The sequence below is a fragment of the Orbicella faveolata genome, unplaced genomic scaffold (assembly GCF_042242905.1).
Source record: "Orbicella faveolata isolate gen_17 unplaced genomic scaffold, um_ofav_v1 contig_34, whole genome shotgun sequence".
Classification (NCBI taxonomy): Eukaryota; Metazoa; Cnidaria; class Anthozoa; order Scleractinia; family Merulinidae; genus Orbicella; species Orbicella faveolata.
The window spans coordinates 2,791,414-2,813,772 of NW_028301563.1; the positions used below are offsets into that span (position 1 = coordinate 2,791,414).

General features: G+C 40.3%; 3 protein-coding genes across 4 annotated transcripts; 2 read left to right on the top strand and 1 right to left on the bottom strand.

Moving 5' to 3' along the window:
• Positions 1-471: 471 nt before the first annotated feature.
• On the bottom strand, positions 472-1,747 carry LOC149104303 (uncharacterized). The gene has a single exon (XM_089272070.1). The coding sequence runs from the start codon at positions 1,493-1,495 to the stop codon at positions 677-679; it is 819 nt and encodes a 272-aa protein (XP_089128196.1). The 5' UTR covers positions 1,496-1,747; the 3' UTR covers positions 472-676.
• Positions 1,748-8,214: 6,467 nt separating this feature from the next.
• LOC110046209 (uncharacterized) lies at positions 8,215-13,100 on the top strand. The gene is made up of 7 exons (XM_089272039.1): positions 8,215-8,320; positions 8,506-8,861; positions 10,285-10,449; positions 11,005-11,115; positions 11,512-11,637; positions 12,300-12,396; positions 12,759-13,100. The coding sequence occupies exons 1-7, from the start codon at positions 8,242-8,244 to the stop codon at positions 12,806-12,808; spliced, it is 984 nt and encodes a 327-aa protein (XP_089128165.1). The 5' UTR covers positions 8,215-8,241; the 3' UTR covers positions 12,809-13,100.
• Positions 12,796-20,033, top strand: LOC149104304 (uncharacterized). 2 transcript variants are annotated; one of them, XM_089271949.1, is made up of 12 exons: positions 12,796-12,977; positions 13,165-13,485; positions 13,763-13,930; positions 14,178-14,288; positions 14,502-14,618; positions 15,210-15,300; positions 15,608-15,982; positions 16,241-16,363; positions 17,379-17,501; positions 17,660-17,782; positions 18,300-18,419; positions 19,402-20,033. In XM_089271949.1, the coding sequence occupies exons 2-12, from the start codon at positions 13,252-13,254 to the stop codon at positions 19,767-19,769; spliced, it is 1,953 nt and encodes a 650-aa protein (XP_089128075.1). In that variant the 5' UTR covers positions 12,796-12,977; positions 13,165-13,251; the 3' UTR covers positions 19,770-20,033. The 2 variants fall into 2 exon arrangements, with proteins under 2 accessions (XP_089128075.1, XP_089128074.1); XM_089271948.1 differs by having other exon boundaries at positions 12,797-12,977; positions 18,300-18,431; positions 19,417-20,033.
• Positions 20,034-22,359: the final 2,326 nt, after the last annotated feature.

Below are 22,359 nucleotides of genomic sequence, written 5' to 3' on the forward strand. Positions count from 1 at the left end.
GTTAGGATCGTCCTCATTAGGCGCGTACAGTGTGGCTATGGTTACACATTTTTCATCTGTTGTGATATCGCAGATAATAACTCTGCCGTTGGGATCCACGTATGTTCGTTCAAGTTGAAAATCAAAGTTGTTATTGAATAGAATAGCGACGCCTCCTTTAGCACTGGTGCAGCACCTAAAAATTGTTATGTATCCCCATTCAGCAGACCATACAGGGATTGTTATTTCTGAGCAGTGTACTTCTTGAAGCATGTAAATTGAAAACGTTTTCGTTCTGAGCCAATCAAACATTTCCCGTCTTTTTAGTCTATCCCCGAGTCCTCTCACATTAAGAGAACCTATTTTAAGATCCGTAAACAAAACAGAGGAGAAAACATTGGAAGAAAAACCATGCAGAAAAAGTAAGCTAAAGTTATTTTGGTTATTATAGCAGAACATGATGTTTGTGTTTTTAAACAAACGAAATACATGCAAGAAAAGGCGACAAAAAGCACATATAAAAGCACACGTAAAAAGGTTCTATTGTCAGTTTGAGTCCCGGCAGAGTTGACTGTCCTAATCATAATAATAGGTAGATGGGTCAACTCATTAGTCTTTGCGATCAATTTGCATACGCTTTTTTTTAAAAAAGAAAAAATAATAATAGTTACTTAGAGTGAAGAGGGAAAGGAGGAAATTAATTTAAGTAGGCTGGGATATTCTTATAATCGTATTTTTCGTTATTTATTAGAAGATATCGTCCAACTACCTTCGCGTTTGGATATTCTTGGGTTTCCCTTGCCTTCATCATCGCCTTGATTAACACTTTTCTTTCATCTTGTATCGCCTTCGCGAAATCTTCGGTAATGTAGGCATCAGGGTAGTTTTCTGAATGCTTTATCTTACCTCTTTTGCTCCAGATTTCGTTCCTGTCTTCACGGCTGATAAAGCGGGCGATGATTGGTCTGCATCTGTTCTCGATTTTCTTACCCACCCTGTGAACTGCGTGGAATTTTATGTTCGACGCATCCAAGCCCATTTCGTTCTGAATTACACCACAAATCAGAGCTTTGCAATCCCCGCCTTCGAGCTCTGTGATATTGTTGAAACGTAGGTTTTCTCGTCGGGTGTACTGTTCTAGCTTGATGTTTTCTTCTATTGCGGATTCCACTTTCTTTTCCAGCTGTGCTACTTTCATTCTGAGATTTTCCAGACCATCCTTCATGTCCTTCGTGTTTTCCTTCGACTTTTCCTTCAGCGTGTCCACCTCGCTTTGTGTAAAACTCACGCTTTCTTTCAACGATGTTACTTCGCTTTTCATCTCTTCAATCTCATGTTTAAATTCCTGTCTGAGTTTGTCGAAGCTGGCGAAGCCGGCTTCCATCGCTTTGATTAAAGAGTCGATAGAGCTTTTGATGTCTTCGTGGACTCCTTCTTCGTTCATCGTGTCGGACTCGCTGTGAGTTGAAGAATTTGATCCTCTCTGTTTTCTTTTTTTGTTTCTCTTATTTGCCATAAATTAGATATTTTGCATTTCCTGAACTTGAAATAAGCAATCGGTAATTGATTTAACTGTTACTCGCTTTGAGAACTGACATGAGCGCCCATACTTGGCGGAGCGTTAGAAGTTGCGTCCGTACGCCATGCTGCCGCATGCGCTCTCTGATTTAAAATTTATCACAAACACATCTCGCGAGGTCAAATCGGGAAACAGATATCATCTAATATCGCAAATAATTTGAAAAAGCTCAAAACGGAAAGATGTATAACAGAGCTGATGACTATGGGGAGTGCATTATGATTGGTTTCATGATTTGGCCAGGTACCATTCATTATAGTTCACGCAGCATACATATACGACCCCAACCTATTTTCTAAAGACCCCCAATTAAACTTCGCAAACTATACCAAGAGTTAATACTATGCCTCTACATACAAACGTTAAGTTCTCAAATCAAGGTTTCTACGACATGCGTTGTTTTGTTATGTTTGTGACCGCAGTTTGTTTCTTATTTTTACTCAGGCTGAAATGGCCGAAGATAAGAGTTTTCGACGATTTAATTAACTTAGTTTTGAGAATATTTATGACGGTGGGAAAGGGACCTTAACAATCACTGAAAATCCTTTCTTCCGGTGTGACGAATTTCTACGTCGTCGGCCCAATTTGACCTGTATGTTGCTGAACAGACGGAGTAGTCGGCAGACGGCGAAGCACTATACTAAAGCGCGGAGCGTGACCACGAGAACGAAGCGTGAGTGGATCTTATTTCGATTGGCGCTTTTCGCTTGTGATCGCGTTCTGCGCTCGTGTATCGCGTTTCGCGCTCTGGCCTGAATCCGCCTGTTCTGCAGGTTAATTTTGACTTGCTGTTTGACTTGCTGTTTCGACTGAAGTTCAGCACTAGTGGAATTTTTGTTGCTGGTTTCAGCTAATGTTTCGGATGACTTGATTCAATTGCATAAGGTCTCAGCTTCCAAAATAGAAGGATCTGAAATATGATTTGCTACAGATTTGTGATTCAGTACATGATGACCTACAATCTCACCAGGATTGACTTGTCAACGCTGGGAACGGACCGTGGCGAGATGATATACTTTCTCTAATATATTAGCGATCACGCTTTAGTTACAAATTGCCATGCAGTATGTCACAGAAGTTAAAGAGGGCTAACTGATTGGTGCGAGCTAAACGCTGAGCGCTATTCAGGATAACCGGAACTTTATTTAGGTCGAAGTGTAGTCTGCAGCCCAAATTCTGCAAACCATGAGTCACCGGGCAGGGATAGAAAACCAAGATACTCTTACTGTCTGTGGCTCCTCTCTTAAAGTAAGTTATAAAAAGGGTAAACAAGTTACGAATTACAGGACGAAATTTTACAAGCTCGTGCTAGTCACATACATGCGAAAATTTCCGTCAAACTTAACTTTGCCAGATTGACGAATTAACCACTGCAGTATGATTTCATCAGGTAGGCTGGACGAAAGAGGTCACCATGCGTACAAATAAATCACTTCAAAATTCCTTGCAATGTAAGGATCCAGAGAGGTTCTCCATCTGAGCCGTTCATTTTACTCTTTGTAAGAGCCGAGAAAATTAGCCTGCAAAAAGCGAAATGTTGCTTAAAAGTAATGTGATAATTAAAGGTTTGTTTCAATCTCAATTATCGATTTTATTATTTTTTTTTTATTATTGTATAAAGGCAGACATTTGTGATAAATATCAACAATGACTCCACTTGTTCCATTCATGCGGTGTTCTTCAATACTTTTTATCAGAAGTTCTGGCTAAGTTGCTAGGACAAAAAAAACAATTTTTTCTTCTTCAGAATTGAAGAAAAGAAATAGGTCCATATTCTTTGTAAAGAAAGGGGATGACTCACAACAAGCGAGACATGATACGCGACTATATTCGTTTACGAAAGAATGAACTAGATTTATCGTTCTGGTGGGCTAAGCCGTAAAGTAAAAAATCTGCCATCTTCTCCGCCATGGGCGCTCGCGCTAGTCACGCATGTAATAAAGAAAGCCCAGTCCGATACTGACGAATCATCTTAATTTCCTGCGTCTATCAACTCACTCGTGGAAAGAAGGAAGGACATAAAATCACTCTTTCAAAGTGAAAAATATTCGTTTTACAACGTGATCCAGTTTTAAACTGAGCTATTCATAAATATAGTCTACCCACTTGTGTTATCATAACCTTCTCGAGACCTGACTGTCATTAAATACAAGTCTTGTTTCAATGAGCATGCTTTCTCAACACCTAAAGTTGCATTCTTGTTATTTTCTAATACTGCAAAGTGGAATCAATAAGTGACCTTTGTTTTTGTAACATGAAAACCTTGTCTTTTTTCCCGGAAAGATTAACACACAATTTTGCTTTCCCACGCGTCTATGAAATCTTAAGATACGGGCCGTCACGGGGAGGCGGGCCTGGGATATGAGAGGTCATGTTTCTTTACACTGCTGTTGCACATCCATAGAACCGCGATACTCGTTCAACGTCGAATTTAAAAGTGTTTCAACAAACAAAGGGACGCGGCTGCACTTCCACAGTATCATTTCAGTAAAATCGTTCCAGTTCTTCAAGATTGCAATCTCGTGAACCAAGGAAAGGAAAGTCAATATTTAACATTACTTTTCACAGCAACAATAAACTGCAAATTGTCTCTTTAATTTCCTAGCGTGCGACGCGAATGCACGAATGCGAACTAAAAGAAAAAAGATCGACCGGCATGGCAATATTTTAATTTGTTTAATCGCACAGATGATTTTCTTGAACAAAACCCTACTGTTGTGGTCTATAGTATAAAGGGTATAGTCGCTGCACGGAACTTTTATAAATACGTTTCAGATTGTCAGCCGACAGCTGCCCCCTCCTAGTGCTATGTTTCAATTAAAGCTAAGTTTCTTTTTTTTTTTAGTTTTGCTAGTTGTTTGTCTTAACGCAGTTAATTTTAAAAGCCCTTTCTATCGTTTAAATCCGCTAAACCTAGCAAACATAAAACGGTATATCGCTATGTAAACAGGATATTTTCTGAGCCCCGCTTGTAAGGCCTTCGTCCATATAAAAGATGGATTGAGGTGGAATGAAAACACGTAATACTTTAAGTGCGAAATTAAGAAACATGAAATAAGAAAAACGTCAAGAAAACAGCAAAAGGAAATACACAATAAACAAGATAAGCCCTCTTACAGGCAACTCTCTCTAACTTATTAGTCGTCACATTCCAGACATTTTGTGTAGAGGCCACTCAAATTCCTTCAATAATAAAGAGTCACCTATCCTACGTGACATTTCAAGTAAGTGTCTACCCCAATCTATTTCGCCCAATTGCATACATGTAGTGTGAAAATAATAAATGAACACCGAAATATTCTGCCATGTTAAGATGTGTCTTTTAACACCTTGAGCTCTTTAAATTCCAGATGTGATCAAACTGTAATTTCTCGATAAATTCCAACACATTTACAAGCAGGAATTGGAAGGTAACGAGAATAAAGAAAATCATCAATCTTCTGTGACATTGTCTTGATGCAGCGCCAAGTTCTTAGAACTGGCATTAAAATAACTGTATGTTTATAAATAAAAATAATTAACTTTTTTTAAAATTAAACTTGGGACTGACAGAGCGATCATCTCTTAAATATCTTCCTAGAGCTTCGCAAATTCATCCTCATTGTCAATTTTCAACCCTCCATTGATGCCTTATTGACAACTTTCGTGATGTTTTATGTAAAGGCATAAAATTGACTTTTTGGGGAGAAATTGGATTTTGAGCCCTACAACAACAACAGCAACAACAACAACAGCAGCAATGCTTTATTCACTCTAGACACTTAATACACATTTGCATAGAAAATTACAAAAGCTTACAGTGGCAAAATATATGTGCTTAAAGTCGAGCCAGGGGGATAAATAAACCTTGCGGTTTCTGACTTATCCCCCTGCTTTTTACGTGCAAAACGAAATAAGCGCCTGTTTACATGGAGAGAGGGTGCCCCGGCTAACCGGGCTACCCAGCTAGAAGGGTTGACACATAGCCCGCCTTTACATGCAACTCACCTAGCAGGGAAAGTGAGTGAGCCCCGTGGGCTCTCATTGAGCGGCCGCTAAGCACAACAAACAAAATGACCGACCAAAGAAACTTTTTGGCAGCTAGTTTAATTTTTTTATCGCTCATTGCGCTAGCGGCCTCTTTTCAGTGTACAGGACTGTTGTTAATGGTAACTACGAAAAAATTCACCTCGCGCCGCCATGTTTTCGCGGTTTATCTCACCTCGGCAAGCCGGGATAGCCCGGCACGAACCGTTTACATGGTAAAAAGCTATCCCGCCTAGCCGGGTCCCCCGGGCAAGTAGACAGGGTGCCCTGGCTCGGCGGGCTACCCTGTCTAGCATGTAAACGCTTCAATACATTTTCTAAAGAAACGTATGAGAATTTAGCCCTCCCAGGGTAGCTCGGTTAGCCGGGAAGCCTGGTTAGCCGGGGAACCCTCCCACCATGTAAACAGGCCCTAAGACCAAGGGAATGAAAGAGACAGGTAAATGAAGTGCAAACACAGGGAGAATTGAATGTTCATAATGTTAGTTACTTCATGTTATTTTCGAGTTGTTCAGAGAAGAGATATATAAAAAAAACGTTATAGATCATCAGGCTCTATACTAAATAGTTTGCGCTCGAAAGTAAATCAAATTTCTACCCAACCTTATTTTTATCACCTCCTTGAAAACCGAAATTAATATTCGTGAGATGGTTGAACAAACAATGGACAATCTCGGCTTTTTCTGCACGTAAGCTTTTGCTTGTCCTATGTGTTTTTGCTTGTGTTCTATTTAATTTTATTATTTTTACTGCTAAGGGGCATTAGCAAATTGATGTTAGTTTTAGAAGGATTAAAATGTTTTGCCTTTTTCCACGGTGATTAACAATTAATTGTATTTACCAACGCGACGGTGAACTGTAAAGGTTAAGAGCTTGGAACGAAGTCATGTTTCTTTTCGATAAAGTTACAAATCGACAAAGCCGATAGGCGATATATCCAACAGCTGCAATTGTGATGTCAAATCACTTTATTCTAAAATGACAAACATTGATGAGGAAGCCAACACCGGAAACGCTAAAATGATTGTTTCACGACCCGGCGCACGTGCGAGCCATGGTGAGAGCTCAAAGAGCCTTTCTTTCACTTTCTTACTGAACCACATGTAGTGCAGCAATCACGGGCTATAATTTGTCCCAACATAATGACCAATGTCAAAATCACACGAAAGATATCATTGGATTTAAAACCCAACTGTCGAATCTAGCGTTAAACATCGAAGTAATCATTCGGCCTAAAGATACATTTAGGATACATCACAAGTTATATACTAGTATCTGATTGGTTTATAAAAATAGAATCGAGGGGTGCATGGGAGTCAAAATAGACAAAAGCAATTTCCATGAGAAATATCACCTCTAACGCAGTATTTTTTACAACTGTTGGTGAAATCTTCAAGGCATAAATATAAGACCATCATGCATTTCATCGACGATTGTTTTCAAACGGGCTAAGCCTAGAGCTTGCACATGCGCTAAACCATGGTACTAGCCTTTTAACATTCCTTACGATTATTCAACATCCATCATATGAATCGACACTGGAGCTATTTCTGACGCTATCGTTGTTGGAGCACTGTTTAAGTCACAAATAAGTCGAGGAAATCAACAGAATTGATTTAACTGTTATGTTATGTGACAAAATATAGCATTCTCGTTGTAATTAAGGGATATTTTTGCTTTGTTTTTGTACAACTTATAAGTCATTTCCCATTTCAAAAAACAAAAACGGTAACATAAAACAGACAAAAACTGTTACCACAAGCTTTGAATGAAACTAGTTTAAAACAGAACATGAATGACAAAGTAATGTTGTAAAGACAGATGAAATAAAATACTTCGCAAAAAAAAAAGGCAAAAGACAAAACAAAAGACAGAAAAAAAAAAAAAAAAAAAAACAGAACAAAACAAAAAACAAGCAAAGCACAGAAACTGCGAACAGTCTCACTTTTTTTAAACATGTGCTGACCTTGAATTTTAAAAACAAAAAGCCCACAGTAATGAGAGTCCAAACATAATACAACATGATATTTTCTAAAAAGATTTGCTGACCCATTCAAGGTGTATTAGGTCGTAGGCACTAGACACACCTAACAAACACGAAGTATGCATGCAAGCAAAATAGGTCATTCAAAAGTTACAAACTCGATGACGGAATATCGATTGATAATATTAAACTGTGAAATGTTCAAAGTTGGAGACTCGTTTTCGTGAATTATAATTTCAATCTTTGGTGATAAGGGGGTAGGGGCAAAAGGGCGAATGGCGATAAAGGGTACGGTCGAAAAAGTAATTTTGACAAGAAATATATTACACATATGGCAGTTCTCTTTCGCTCTTTTGTCAAAGACCTGCGCAGATTCCCACTTGCGACGGAAAAATCAGTTCAATATCCAAGAAATCCTGCATTTTAATTGCGCAACATGCAATAATTATGGCCATTAGTCTACGGACCAAGCACCTCCACCCACCTCCCCACCAAATAGTAAGCATCTTCATGATAGAATAGAAAAACGGGCAATTTGCCATCATTGTCATAAGGATAATCTCATAATTCGACTTATCTTAACACGTAGATGACAGTTAGCACGTATGCATAGGTAGCTCTTTTAGTCATTTTAATGTACATCACAGCAAAGTTCCATTTCAGTCGGATAAACATGTCGTCTGTGCGCCAGCACTCGATCTGCTTTGTTCCAGTTTTCTTTTTCATTTGTGCATTTGCTCCAGCCACCGAAGGTATGAGAGCTTTTTTCTTAAAGTTCCGCGATCGTATACCAGCTGAAGTTTATTTTACGGAGAGAAATTTGAACAGTGGACGGGAATTGGGGGAGGGGCGCACCGATTGAGGAAGTCATTGTTTAGTAGAGCTTCCACTATGATTTATCAAAGACGAAAACAAATACTTCTTTATTCCTTCACAGCAATCGGTTTCAAGGCTGGAAAAGACAACATAACTACCATCGCACCAGGACTGTTTGCGTGCAAGGTGATCTACTTCTCAAGTCCTTTCTACGGCGGACAGCAAGTAACGGTTCTCGCCTCAGTTGGCCATACTGTAAAGAGCCAAACGCCTCGAAACGGCGCTGCAGTCTGGGTTGAAGCTGTTACAGCAAGTGAATTCACTGCTTGTGTCCTTGAATTCGGAAATGGGTCCAACAGGACGGTGGAGGTAAACTGGTTATCCTTCCAGGCTTCACTGCGTGGATCTCAGATTGGTACTACATCTTTAAATTCTTGGACAACTGGAACGGAATGCAAGAGGATCGATTTTCAGCAGGTAAGTATTGCATTGTACATTTGTTTGCAGCTCGATCCCTCGCTCGATCATTTCCTCGCTCCCTCGCTCCATAACTCCCTTGTTCCCTCGCTCCCACGCTCCCTGGTTCTTTCGTTCCTTACCTCCATCGCTCCCATGCTCCTCAGTGGTTCTTTCGTTCCCTCGTTCCCTCGTTTCCTCGCTCCCTCGATCCCTTCCTCCCTCCCTCATGCCCTGGCTCCCTCGCTCCCTCGCTCCCTCGCTCCCTCGCTCCCTCGCTCCCTCGCTCCCTCGCTCCCTCGCTCCCTCGCTCCCTCGCTCCCTCGCTCCCTCGCTCCCTCGCTCCCTCGCTCCCTCGCTCCCTCGCTCCCTCGCTCCCTCGCTCCCTCGCTCCCTCGCTCCCTCGCTCCCTCGCTCCCTCGCTCCCTCGCTCCCTCGCTCCCTCGCTCCCTCGCTCCCTCGCTCCCTCGCTCCCTCGCTCCCTCGCTCCCTCGCTCCCTCGCTCCCTCGCTCCCTCGCTCCCTCGCTTCCTCATTCCGTCATTCTCTCGCTCCCTCGTTCCCTCGTTTTCTCGTTGCCTCGTTGCCCCGTTGCCCCGTTGCCCCGTTGCCCCGTTGCCCCGTTGCCCCGTTGCCCCGTTGCCCCGTTGCCCCGTTGCCCCGTTGCCCCGTTGCCCCGTTGCCCCGTTGCCCCGTTGCCCCGTTGCCCCGTTGCCCCGTTGCCCCGTTGCCCCGTTGCCCCGTTGCCCCGTTGCCCCGTTGCCCCGTTGCCCCGTTGCCCCGTTGCCCCGTTGCCCCGTTGCCCCGTTGCCCCGTTGCCCCGTTGCCCCGTTGCCCCGTTGCCCCGTTGCCCCGTTGCCCCGTTGCCCCGTTGCCCCGTTGCCCCGTTGCCCCGTTGCCCCGTTGCCCCGTTGCCCCGTTGCCCCGTTGCCCCGTTGCCCCGTTGCCCCGTTGCCCCGTTGCCCCGTTGCCCCGTTGCCCCGTTGCCCCGTTGCCCCGTTGCCCCGTTGCCCCGTTGCCCCGTTGCCCCGTTGCCCCGTTGCCCCGTTGCCCCGTTGCCCCGTTGCCCCGTTGCCCCGTTGCCCCGTTGCCCCGTTGCCCCGTTGCCCCGTTGCCCCGTTGCCCCGTTGCCCCGTTGCCCCGTTGCCCCGTTGCCCCGTTGCCCCGTTGCCCCGTTGCCCCGTTGCCCCGTTGCCCCGTTGCCCCGTTGCCTCGTTGCCTCGTTGCCTCGTTGCCTCGTTCCCTCTTTGCTTCATGCAGCAAGCTACAAACTCTGAAATTATTATTCCCCAGAGTATTGTACTGAGGTCTATTGTTTTAGTGTGAGTTTTAGTATACCGAAATCGGTCTATTAACTACTGTAAATGCTCTCATCTAATCACGTTCTCTTCTACCTTTTCTTTTTCTCGTTTATCTTTAACAATTTTCATTTCTTTATTTTCCAGCGTTTCTCGACTCCTCCAAACATATTTGTAACTGCTGGTCACCAAATTCCCAAGAAACCCCAGGACGCCATGGCTATGTGGGTAGAGGAGTTGAGGGTAGACAATTTCAAAATTTGCTTCCGAGAAGCCAAGATTTTCGACGGACCTCATAAAAACATCAAAATAGTGAGTGAACTCGATATTAATTTTCTGCCACTGGATAATTCGTTATTCCTTCCAATCCACAAAATCACCTTTACACTCCCAAATTACAAATCCAAGTTAAAAGAAAAAAGTATGAGTAGTTGTCTTCAAATACATGTGTTTAAGTCCGTTAGGACGTTGTCAAAGTTAACAGAGGTCAACAAAGTCATTGCTATACATAATAATAATAAAAAAAAAACATTCAGCGCGTTTATTTCCGATTTTCATGCTGTTTAAGATGTACTGATCTAATCTAGTTTCTTTTTTCTAGGTACTGTTGTTGTTGTTGTTTTTTCAAAAATTTTTAGACACTTTAACATCATTAAAAACAAAAGCAAGAAAAGAATAAACAAACAAACAAGAAAGCAAATATTTATATGCAGTTATACTAAAATTCCCTGTGTTTATTAATCCTTGCAAACCCATGTTTGGAAATCATTTGGTTGGCCTTTTTCATTCGAACTTTAAACAAATTTCCACTTATTTATTTTGATTACCTATTCATTTCTTATTACTTGTTTTCAATTTTTGCTGCAGAATTGGATGGCATTCACGAATCTGAGAGTTGACAATTTTACCATAACCGACAGTCTTGTGTTTATCAATACAAACTCACCGTCTCCTCAAGATAACTACGCCTTCTGTCAAGTAAGGATTATCTACATAATGTTACGGATACTCTACAACAGTTTGCTTTCATGAAAAGTGGGCAGTTGCGACAATTCATTTTCATTTTCCTTTTTTCAAGTAAAAGTTTTTCTTATTTGGAAAACAGTTTAATCTATTATTGCAATTGCAAATGAGTCGATTTACATAGTTCTCAACAGCCCTGGTTTCCCTTGCGACTTTCCCCTCTTTCGTTGATCAAGTAGTTTGTGGGAAGGTTTCTCTGATAGAATTTAAAGTCGACAGTGATAGAAAAATCATCACTTGTCAGGATCGAAAAATAATCACTGGTCAAACATTCACAAGTTGCCTTTTTATGCCTACTTCCTTTTTTGTATAACAACGACACTTATTATACTATTTTATTTAACATTGCAGACAATAAACTTCACAAAGCCATTTTATGCACCCCCCGTTGTGTTAGTGACGCCAAAGCACACCGACAACAATAACAATTCTAATCTGCCTGGGTCACGTTGTAATGTAGTTACCGCTTGGGTTGAGGTAAGGAGTAGGCTGCAAGAGAATTAGGTACAGCCAGCTAGGGTACTGGTGAGGACTTCACACCGTATATGTTTTGTTTGGTCTGTGGCAAAGGGTGTGTGTTTGTTTGGTTGTTGTTGTTGTTGTTGTTGTTCTTGTTGTTGTTGTTGTTCTTGTTCTTGTTCTTGTTCTTGTTGTTGTTCTTGTTGTTGTTGTTGTTGTTGTTCTTGTTCTTGTTCTTGTTCTTGTTCTTGTTCTTGTTCTTGTTCTTGTTCTTGTTCTTGTTCTTGTTCTTGTTCTTGTTCTTGTTCTTGTTGTTCTTGTTTTTTGCTTTGTGTTTGCAGACCCTTAATCGACCTGCCGGCATTACAGGTCTTAGAATTAGCCAATCGGATACAGGCACAAGCCATATCATGCAATTCTGTAATATCTTCTTTGAAGTTTATTTTTTCTTTTAGATTTATTTTTCATTTATGTGGAATACCTGACAATTAGCTGGTGTGACATTCCATTATGTAATGTCACGCCTGAGTAGCTAAGCGTATTACAAAATAAACTTGTACTGTATCGTATTGTTGTATTGAACCTACTTTCCCGTTGTTCCAGAATCTTGGTATCATGGTGAAATAACAAACAAGAGAAAGAAGAAAATAACGCTTGTAATATTTTATTTCATTATTCAGCATACATCTACAACAGATGCGCAGGTGTGTGTGAAAAATTACAACAGCGACGCCAACAATAAAGATGTTATCACTGTCGACTACGTGATCACTGGAGGTAGGTAGAGAGGTTCCATCTGTATACAAAAAAAAAAAGAGTATATTGTGCTTTAAAAATAAAACACCTTTATCAAGCGAACAAAATGGCGCTCAAACTACGTAATAAAAGTTTGAAATAAAGCATTTGATATACACTTACTATGCAGTGGTCTCAAGGCGTAAACGGTAAATTATCTTGAAAAGAACCTTTTAATACTATTTCTCTTGAAGTATAATTTAGTTGGACAGACCACTTGAAAAACCCAAAACCGTCAGCTTATTAGATTCGTTTTAAATTGTCTTTATTGTTAATTTATTACGTTTTTTTGTTTTAATTTATGTTTTAATTTACTTGTTTCACAACTTTTTTTTTTTTGCCAGACTTGGATCCTTGCATCGACGTGACATGTCATTATCACTGCCTGTGTTAATCGTTTGGACCAAATGATGCTCGCTGCGTTGCTGAGGACAGTTGTCGATCCTACCAAGAACCCGTCTGCTCATCAAATGGCACAACGTACGACAATGAGTGTTTGTTTCGACAGGAAATGTGTCTTATAAAATTAAACTTTTCCGTTCAACACCCTGGTAGTTGTGAAGGTTAGAAAAAAATATTTTAATTTGCTTTAAAATGAATATTCTGACGACGCTGATGATGAAAATGATAACGATAGTGATACTTTGGCTCATTTAGGGCGGAGTAAATTTAATCATTCCTTCTTACTTACGATTTATCTTTTTGTGTTTTTTTTGTGTGTTTGTGTGTGTGTGTTTTTTTTTTCTCAAGGATTTCCTTTCCGGCGAGGTCGCCGTCACATGCCACATATTCCTTCACTGGGATATTCTCATTGTGAAGTTATCCGCCTTAAGCCTTATGTGTTCTATCATGACAAACCACTGGAAGTTCAGATCACTGTCAATTATATTGACACCAGTGACAAGTCATATGTACATGATGGCGGCAGGCTACAATGAGCGGAAATCACACGCTAACGTGACAGTTGATTGGATGGCGTACCAAGGGGCTCCAGTGGGTGGTGTTGCCGGGGAAGTACGAATATCACAATGGTGGACTGGAACGACTTGTAAAGCTGTCAATTTTCCATCGGTTAGTGTTTTTTGTTTTAACTTAAATTGCACTAACTTCACTTTTGCCTAAGATGTCACTGGACCACTGAAGAATACTTTCATTAGCTTCTTCTAGGCTTCAAACAGTCTTTATTACTGGCTAGAAATCTTGGTTTCTCCTTTTTCTTGATATTAGGTTGCTGAACCACTTATTCTGTTGTCATCTTAAACTTTTTTAACCGAAAAAAAATGTCCTGATTCTTTTTTTGTTGTTGTTTATTTGCCTTTTTCATTCTTTTTGTTTGTTTTCCATTCAGGGAAAGTTTTCAGTGACACCCTCAGTATTTGTTACTGCTGCTCACCATCATGCCGGTCTAAAGCGGGACGCTGCCAGCGTGTGGATTGAAGACGTCACGCAATCTTCATTCAAAGTTTGTTTGAGAGAGCTACAGAACTACGCAGGATCGCACGAAGACGTTCATGTGGTAAGTTTCACTGCTTCCACCAAACAGGACCTTAATAGAACTAGGCACTTTAATATACTTTTATGCGATTAGAGAAAATTAGGGCTGGTTGAGTAGTAATCGGTGGTAGGGTTTACATTATCATCAAGATGCATATTATAGTTAAAAACAAATGAAACAGAACAAAAAAAGTGACTGCAATGCAGTTATTCACCCATTCTTTTTGGATTTTCTCACAAATGTTAACTTTCTGTTTTCTCTTATATAGAAATGGTTAGCGTTTTCCTTTCTCCACAAGCCTCTTTTCACAGAGCATAGTTCAGTGTATTTTGCTAACGCCCAGCATCCTCCTGCAGATTACAACAATGCTTTCTGCAAGGTCAGTATCAAACTCCTTTTAACGAAATAAATAAATAAATGAATAAGTAAATAAATAAATAAATAAATAAACAATTAAATAAATAAATAAAATAGTTTGCTTTAAACTATATATCATTTAACCCGTATTGCCTTTTTTATTGCACAACTAACATCAGAGGATTCTTATTGGATGCAGTGGCAAACGTAATGAGAGTATTTCATTTTTCTGTAGGATATTCGCTTTGTAAGGAAGTATAACAGCACCCCGAACGTGTTTATTTCCGCGAACCATTCATCTAGCGGTGGAAATCAACAACCAGTACACAATGGAATAACTGCTTGGGTGGAGGTAGGATGGAGGTTCTATATTTACCCTGCGCTGTTTATGGGAATAGTTGTATAGCAAAAGTAGAGTGCAATTTAATAATAAAAAATCCCGGCAAATGTCCAATTATCCGGGCAATGCACGAAATGATCGAATCATGTTTTTGGTGCCCACTGGCCCTTCTTTGGAACAACGTAAAAAACAAATCTGACGTTGATGGGGAAATAGATCAATTTTAATCTCAATAGCTTACCTAGCTCGAGGCCAAACGACAAAACATACACATACCCTATCTCAGACCAAAACGCTCAAAAGCTAAATGGTTTAGACAATACTCTTAAGGGCTGCATACAACTTTAGTGAATAGCTTATGCATCCAAGGAAAAGGATCTCGGGGGGAGGGGGGAAGGGAAATCTGCACTCTGTGTTGCACCCTTCAAACTTAAGGCACTTGTCTGACATGTCAAAGCTTTATTTGAGCGAGTAATGAGATTTTTTAATTTTTGTCATGGTTGATTAAATTATGCTAGAAAAATGCTGGTGACCACTGTGAAGTAATGCCCAGTTTAACTTCAGTCTTGGACACCACTGATGTTGTTTTATTTTTTCTTGTAGTATATCAATATGACTACTGTTCGAGTTTGCTTAAAGGAATTGTACGGGACAAAGTATGAGCCACTCTCTATCTCATACACTGTCCTGTCAGGTAGGGACAAAAAGGCCTTGTTGGTTTTGGTTTTTTCTTTATCAGCGTTGCATAAGTTTTCGTTCCACGTTGTTTTTAACGTCAAAGGCTTTACATGAAAAATAACCTGAAACCTTTTTTTTTTTTTTTTGAAAAATAGCGGTGGTGGTGGGGAGGAGGAGGGGTGGGGGGGGGGGGGTATTTGTAAAACTAAAGGCCAAACCATGTAGTACATGTGCAAAAGGTTATCTCTGAAAACACAACTGCAGGGCAACTCAAATCAGTTTTTGGCTTCTCTTAATTTTGGTGTATTTCTTTGTATCTACAGACATTTGCCAGCAAGGTTGGACTTACTTTGGTGGTTATTGCTACTTCACAAGTCCCGCATGCGCTTCATGGCTGACCGCTGAGTCAAACTGTTCTGCGATGAACTCTGATCTGGTGACTGTACACAACCAGGAGGAGAATGTGTTTATTCAGCACCGTCATGACGGCGATAAGTCCTGGATAGGGCTGAATGACCGCAGTGTTGAAGGCTCTTTTGTGTGGACAAACAAAGAAGTTAGCAGTTTTAGGTTCTGGGCTCCAAAGCAGCCAAACGACTGGAACAATGAGGATTGTGTGCACACTCTTGGCGTGAGGCATGGATACACTTGGAATGACGTGCCATGCAATAAATGTTTCAACTTTACTTGTTTTACAGGTGATAAATCATTTGCTAACGTTTCATAGATCGATCATGATTTATTACCTGATTGCCCATTGGACTGAATGACGACTAAGGTACGCTTATGGAGTAAGTTTTGTGGAGAAAACGTACCGTTAGCAGCGCATTTTAGGTAGAGAGTAACAGCCGCAGAGAACAACTTCGACAAAAAAATATGCGCCTTTAAAACAGGCAATCTTACTGATTTAGGCTAAATGCAGGTAGGATGTTCAATGTTGTATTTTGTTTTTGTAGACCTGGATGAGTGTAATACTCATACTGATAACTGCGACGTCAATGCGGGATGTGTTAATACTGTGGGCTCATATTCCTGTACGTGTAAAGTTGGATACACTGGAGACGGACAAAATTGCAATGGTAAGATTCAAATAAACAAACTAAATTAAACGCTCTTAGAAATAAATAAAAAAGAGGAAAATTGAATTTTTTAGGTTTGGGGTGAGGGGGGTCGGGGGGGGGGTGGTGCCGCTGGATAAAGCAAAAACATTTCTACACCTTCAAACTACTGTATACAGTATTTAGGACATAATATGCAGATTTTAATGAGATAGCCCTTAAAAACAGCATTGGTCAGCCACCAGTGTAAAGTATAGTGTACCACTAAGGAATTGCGTAACTGACTGGTGAGGTAACCAAATTTTAAAAGCAGATACGAAGAAGAAGGCCTCATCTCAGGGGAGGGGGATGTGCACCCCCTGCACACTCCCCCTAGATCCGCCTCCGCCCCTGTAAAAATGCCGAATCATTGGTAAAGATACCTCGTCTTCTTTTTATATAACATGTTACCATGATAGCGAAAGAATAACACCCTTTGTTTCAACTTTAAGTGCTCATAACACCAAAATAAAGTTGATGACCCGAATTTATTTAACGTGGAATTGCAATAGGTACCTTTTGCATACTTCAAAAATATTCCATGGGGATGGGGCTGGGGGGGGGGGGGGGGGAATTCAGAGCCATCATTAATTGTCCAAAATCGTGGCACGGCTATTTAACCGCCTTTACATGGTTAATTTTTCAAATCTTTACAAGTTGTTTGAAAGCGTGCTTATCACAATTGGATGATTAAAAGGTGGGAACTACCAAATTAGGGGTGCCCCAAACAAATTTGTATCCTATATTACGGCAATCCATTATGCTACTTGAATGAACAAAACCTGTCCAGTGATGATTAGGCATTTGTGTGCCACCAATATTGTAAAACCAATTGATAGTGAATGGTATTATCGACCCGTCAAATACGAAAGTGTAACTGCTTGAAGGTTCTGAAAGTGTTGTCAGATACTTTAAAATCGTGGTTTGGTAAGCTTGTTTAAAATTGTTTGGGCCGACGACTTTCTTGTTCGATATTTACTCCTCAACTTTGTTTTAGACGTAGACGAATGCTCTTCCAACTCTCATAGCTGTGACGTAAATGGTGTTTGTAGTAACGTTCAAGGATCTTACACTTGTACATGTAGAGCTGGATATTCTGGAGATGGCAGAACTTGCAACGGTATGTTTTTTTTTTTTTGTTTTTTTTGTTTTTTTTTTGTGCGTGTTGATGTAGTGTTGAAGTTCTGTTGTGTTTCTCTTTTCTACTTAACAATTTCCTAAATTGATACAAAAACATAAACGTAAACTGAATAGATTTCTTTATGTATCTTAAAATAGACATACACAAGTGCTCATCCAACTCTCATAGCTGCGACGTCAATGCTGTCTGTAATAACACTCAAGGATCTTACACTTGCACATGTAAAGCTGGATACAATGGAGATGGCAAAAGCTGTACTGGTGAGTTCCTTAATAGAAACTGGATATTTCAGTGCGTTCTTGGGCTAAACTGACCCACTAACCCGGCAGCTATGACCTCAAGATGGGGCATTTTAGCTTATATCGACGTTACAAATTGACGTTTCGAGTAGCTAAATCTACAGTCGAAGTGCCAAGAGTTATTAGAAGGATGCTCAGGGTTGTGACAGCTCCAATTACAGTGCCTCATGTTGAAAGATTTTTACAGGGATGATTCCGACCTTGTGAAATAACACGATTGAATGTCTGAATAAAGTTTAAATGCCGCTCAATCTAGGACTACCTTCCTGTTCTTTCAATAATAGCCTTTGATCTACTCATCTATGTTAAGAGTAATACCTCACTTGCGGAAAATTGGAAAAACAAAGGGAAAAAAAACAAACAAGACAAAAACAAAGACAACAATTACTAATACGAGCTTAACATCTTTTTTATGTTTTCTTTTTTTTTTTCTTCTTCTTCTTCTTCTTCTTTTTTTTTTTTTTTTTGATGCTTATAGATATTGATGAGTGTGCCAGCGTTGTACACGACTGTCACAGTTCAGCTTCATGTACAAACACTGTTGGATCCTTCAGCTGTTCGTGTAACCGTGCTTATACTGGAGATGGAAAAACATGCAAGCTCGCGGCAGGTAAATATGTCACTTTCATACTGTGTTGCTGTACGATGCTTGATATATGCCATAACTCTGCGATAATAGTGAAGCGCAGTGTATTTTATTTATTTATTTTTTTATTTATTTTAAATGATATTTTTCAAGTTTCCGTAGCATGAAGCGACTAGGAGTATTTCTACTCCCTCCTGGATGGCATGCTAGTCCATCGCAGGGTTACCCCCAGCATTAAGTTCGCCTGTACCCATTTATACACCTGGGTAGAGAGAGTGAAATGTCTTGCCCAAGTACACAACACAATGTCCCCGGCCAGGGCTCGAACCCGGACCGCTCGATCCAGAGACGAGCCCACTAACCATGAGACCACCGCGCCTCCCAACGGAGCATAAAGCTGGTTCTAACTATTATAATACACCGAATCCTGTTCTCCAAATTCAGAATTGAAGCTTTCTTTTTTGTTGAATTTCTCTTCCTCGCAAAATGAAATCCTGAAGCGGAACGCAACATTTGAACCTCACTTAAGCAATGAATGGTATTTTATCTATCATCAATATTTCTCCAAACAAACCTTTTTTTTTATTCTTGTTATTGTTGTTCTCCGTCTTCTATGGCCAAAGACCAGATACCTCAAAATTCTATGGAAAGACAAAACAGTAAAAGGCTCTAGTTCAGCTAGGAATCAAAAGTTGGGTATTAATTGGAACCACCAAACGGAGTAGCTTTGAGGAAAATGAGCAATGGAAACCTGCAAAATGGAATGACCTCCTGTTTATTAGAATGATGCGATTCTGAATTAATGTCATTTCAACTAATGGTCAAATTCGAGTTTAGTCTGATCATAGATATTAAATTGAACTAAAACAAGTATTGATACGATCGGATATCAGTACCAAGGATAAACAAAACCAGCAGGGCGCGGGGGGTTATCTTCGATGTTTGATTTGTTAACTCACTTGATTTACTGCTGGACTCCACTGACTCTCTGTTGTTCACTGTTCCACAGAATGTCAAAACTACCAAACCTTAAATAGTGCGGACAGAAAGACAAACTACTTTAACAGCCAGTCATGTGACAATGGACTTCGAGGTTGGTATCGTTTCCAGGGAGCAGCGGGCACAAGAATGCCTACTTCATGTCCACCTACACGCAAGTGTAACGCTGCTGCACCCGGCTGGTTAAATGGTGCTCATCCTGCAGTGCCTGATGGCAAAGTCACCAGGCAGGTCTGCTTTCACTGGAGTTCAAACTGTTGTAACTGGTCCACCAACATTGAAGTGAGAAACTGCGGCTCTTTCTATGTGTATTACTTCAACGGTACACCGAGCTGTTATCTCCGCTATTGTGGCACTGACTAAATCAAAAAATAGTCATTACATGTACGTAGTGAGTAAACCTCGCATTTAACCAAAAAGAAAGACGATTACAGGTTATTTCCAAACGTCGATATTTCTGTCCACCTAAGCACTAAAAAAAGGACTACCACCGTTCTGTAGAGAACATTGGAGACTAAACGTTAGTAATATCACTAGAAATTAAAAACGAAGTTGTTGTAAGATTTATAGCTTTACTGATAAAAATAGATTGAGTAATTTAAATAAATAGGATATTCATTTACCTTGCCTTCTTGAACTGTCGGTTTTTTTTTTTTTTTTTGTTTTTTTTTGTTAGCGATGGTGGAAACAGACTACATCAGGTTAAGTAGTCGACTGCCTAGCAATGGGCCAGGGAGGCGCGGTGGCCACATGGTTAGTGCGCTCGTAAAGTAAACAACATATGGAATTCATTGAAGGTTGGCCAGCCTGTTTGTACCTGGTTACTTACAATACACTGCCAAGGATTCGAAATCGGGACAACCGTGAACAAGGGTCGCCAGATTTCAAACCCAGAAATCTAAAAAAACTGCACCTGTCAAATTGGCTTCGATCTTTTGCAACGGTTCATAGTAAAGATATTCATTGAACCCTTGAACCCACCCAGAAACTTAACACCGGATTAAAAAAACAAACGAACAAACAAACAAGCATTATCATTTAGAGTTCTTGGTCCAGTTTGCCGCCCTAGCTTTTCACATTCTTTCACTAAGATGCTGCTGATCTCAAAATTGGCAACGATATTAATCACGCCCATTCCTAGGTCACGTGGCAAATTTTGCATGAACCAATTGCAGATGGAAACAGAAAAAGAAAATACGTTTAAGAAGGTTGCCAATTTTTTTGCCTGTTGAATTGGAGTGCGTACCGCAAAGGCAAAGCTTTCCCAACCAACTGGCATTAAAATGGAAACCACAAAAGCAAAAATAAGTTTAAAAAACCACTAATTATATTGGCATAGGTCTTTTAAATATCATTGATTAGCATGTTTGAGAAACGAGTAGTAGGATTGTGGTGGAGTGGTGAGACAATGTAATGAAAGAAGGCCTTTTTTATTTCTTTTGCCCCCGCGATAATGCCCCGTAAATGATATTGTTTTAATTGATCCTCCAAGTTCAGACGTAGAAAGAAATTAATAGCATTAAAGAAATATTGACTGATCTGGAAATTTTGTGAGCTATAAACAACAAAAGTACGTTCACACGCGGAACAACTTTACGCCTGGAGATGACGTCACACATCACGGTGATCAAGATTGAACTTCTTGTTCCAAATGATCTGTTTTCTGGCCAATCCTTGATAGACGGTCATGCTCACGTTAAGCCGAAAACGTAAAATATGCTCGTTATATTTACCGACCAGCAAGTCCAAATAGAGATATTCCCGAGGTCTTGATGTATACACACCACACTTATCGTTTGACTTTTCGGTGGTATGTCAGTGGATTAGGTAGAGATTTCTTTTTCTTTATCGCGTAGTAAACTGAAGAGGCTTTACTTATTCTCATAGAGTAAATGATTGATCCCAAGAACTTCATTATACAGACATGGAGCAATAATTTTTGGTTACGCCCAACAGCGCAGTACACAGTGTTTACATATTGGCTTTGTTTGGTAAAAGAAAATAAATTCGCGCGATGTCTTTACTTCTAAGACTGAGTAGTTTCTTCAGTTCATGTCTACGGCAAATATTGAGCTGATGCCGGGCTGTTGACTGAAAGAAGCAATGCAGAGTGGCATTATTTTCTCAGCGCCTGAAGTTATTTTCTTGTCTCTGTGCGTGGCGGGCAAGGAATGGTTAAATAAATGAATGAGTAAGTAAGCAGTTCTCCATACTTCAAGCTCGTTAGCTTTACAAGTTTCCTCCAGTTCAAGCGCAATTAAAGAAAAAAAAATTCAACGCGTTGCATAAATGAAAGGATCTTTTTTTCGGGCATGTGTTTTAAGCTGAAAGTTTGTTCACAATTCGACACTTCTGAAATTTAGGTGGATAGTGGAAAGATTAGCAATTAAAAGTAAAACAGAGTGACTCACTAACGGCTGGTTTCAGTCTGTTCGATTCAACAGTTCGTTTGTGGGAAGAGGTAGTCAGTTGTGTGACCTAAATGTTTTCAATACACCGTAAACTTCCGTAAGTAACCACCCTCGTTACCTTTGGAATAAGCAGCCTTTGGGGGTCGTTACTTTCGGGGAGCAAAATCGTTATTATAAAGTTGATATTACTGAGCTCTTTTTACGAAATGAAAAACGGAAATTTGTAAAAGAAAAAAAAAAAATCTTTAAACGTGAAATTAAATGCTTCGTTCTATAGTTTAAGTCTATGTTACTGCAGCATGGGTAGCTATGGGTGGGATCTTCCTGCGTAGACAACGTTGCCAGTTGTCGGCAGGAAAGCTACTCAATTACCGTAAACCGTTTCTACAACATAAAACACCGCTATATTAGTCTGCTTTGACAATATCTCAGTGCGTTGGTCGAGTTTTCAATGCAAATTTGAAGAAAAGTTCCTTTTAAGACACTCCTGTTGAAAATGATACAGAGTTTTCAATTTTAATTTAAAGAAAAGTTCTTGTTAG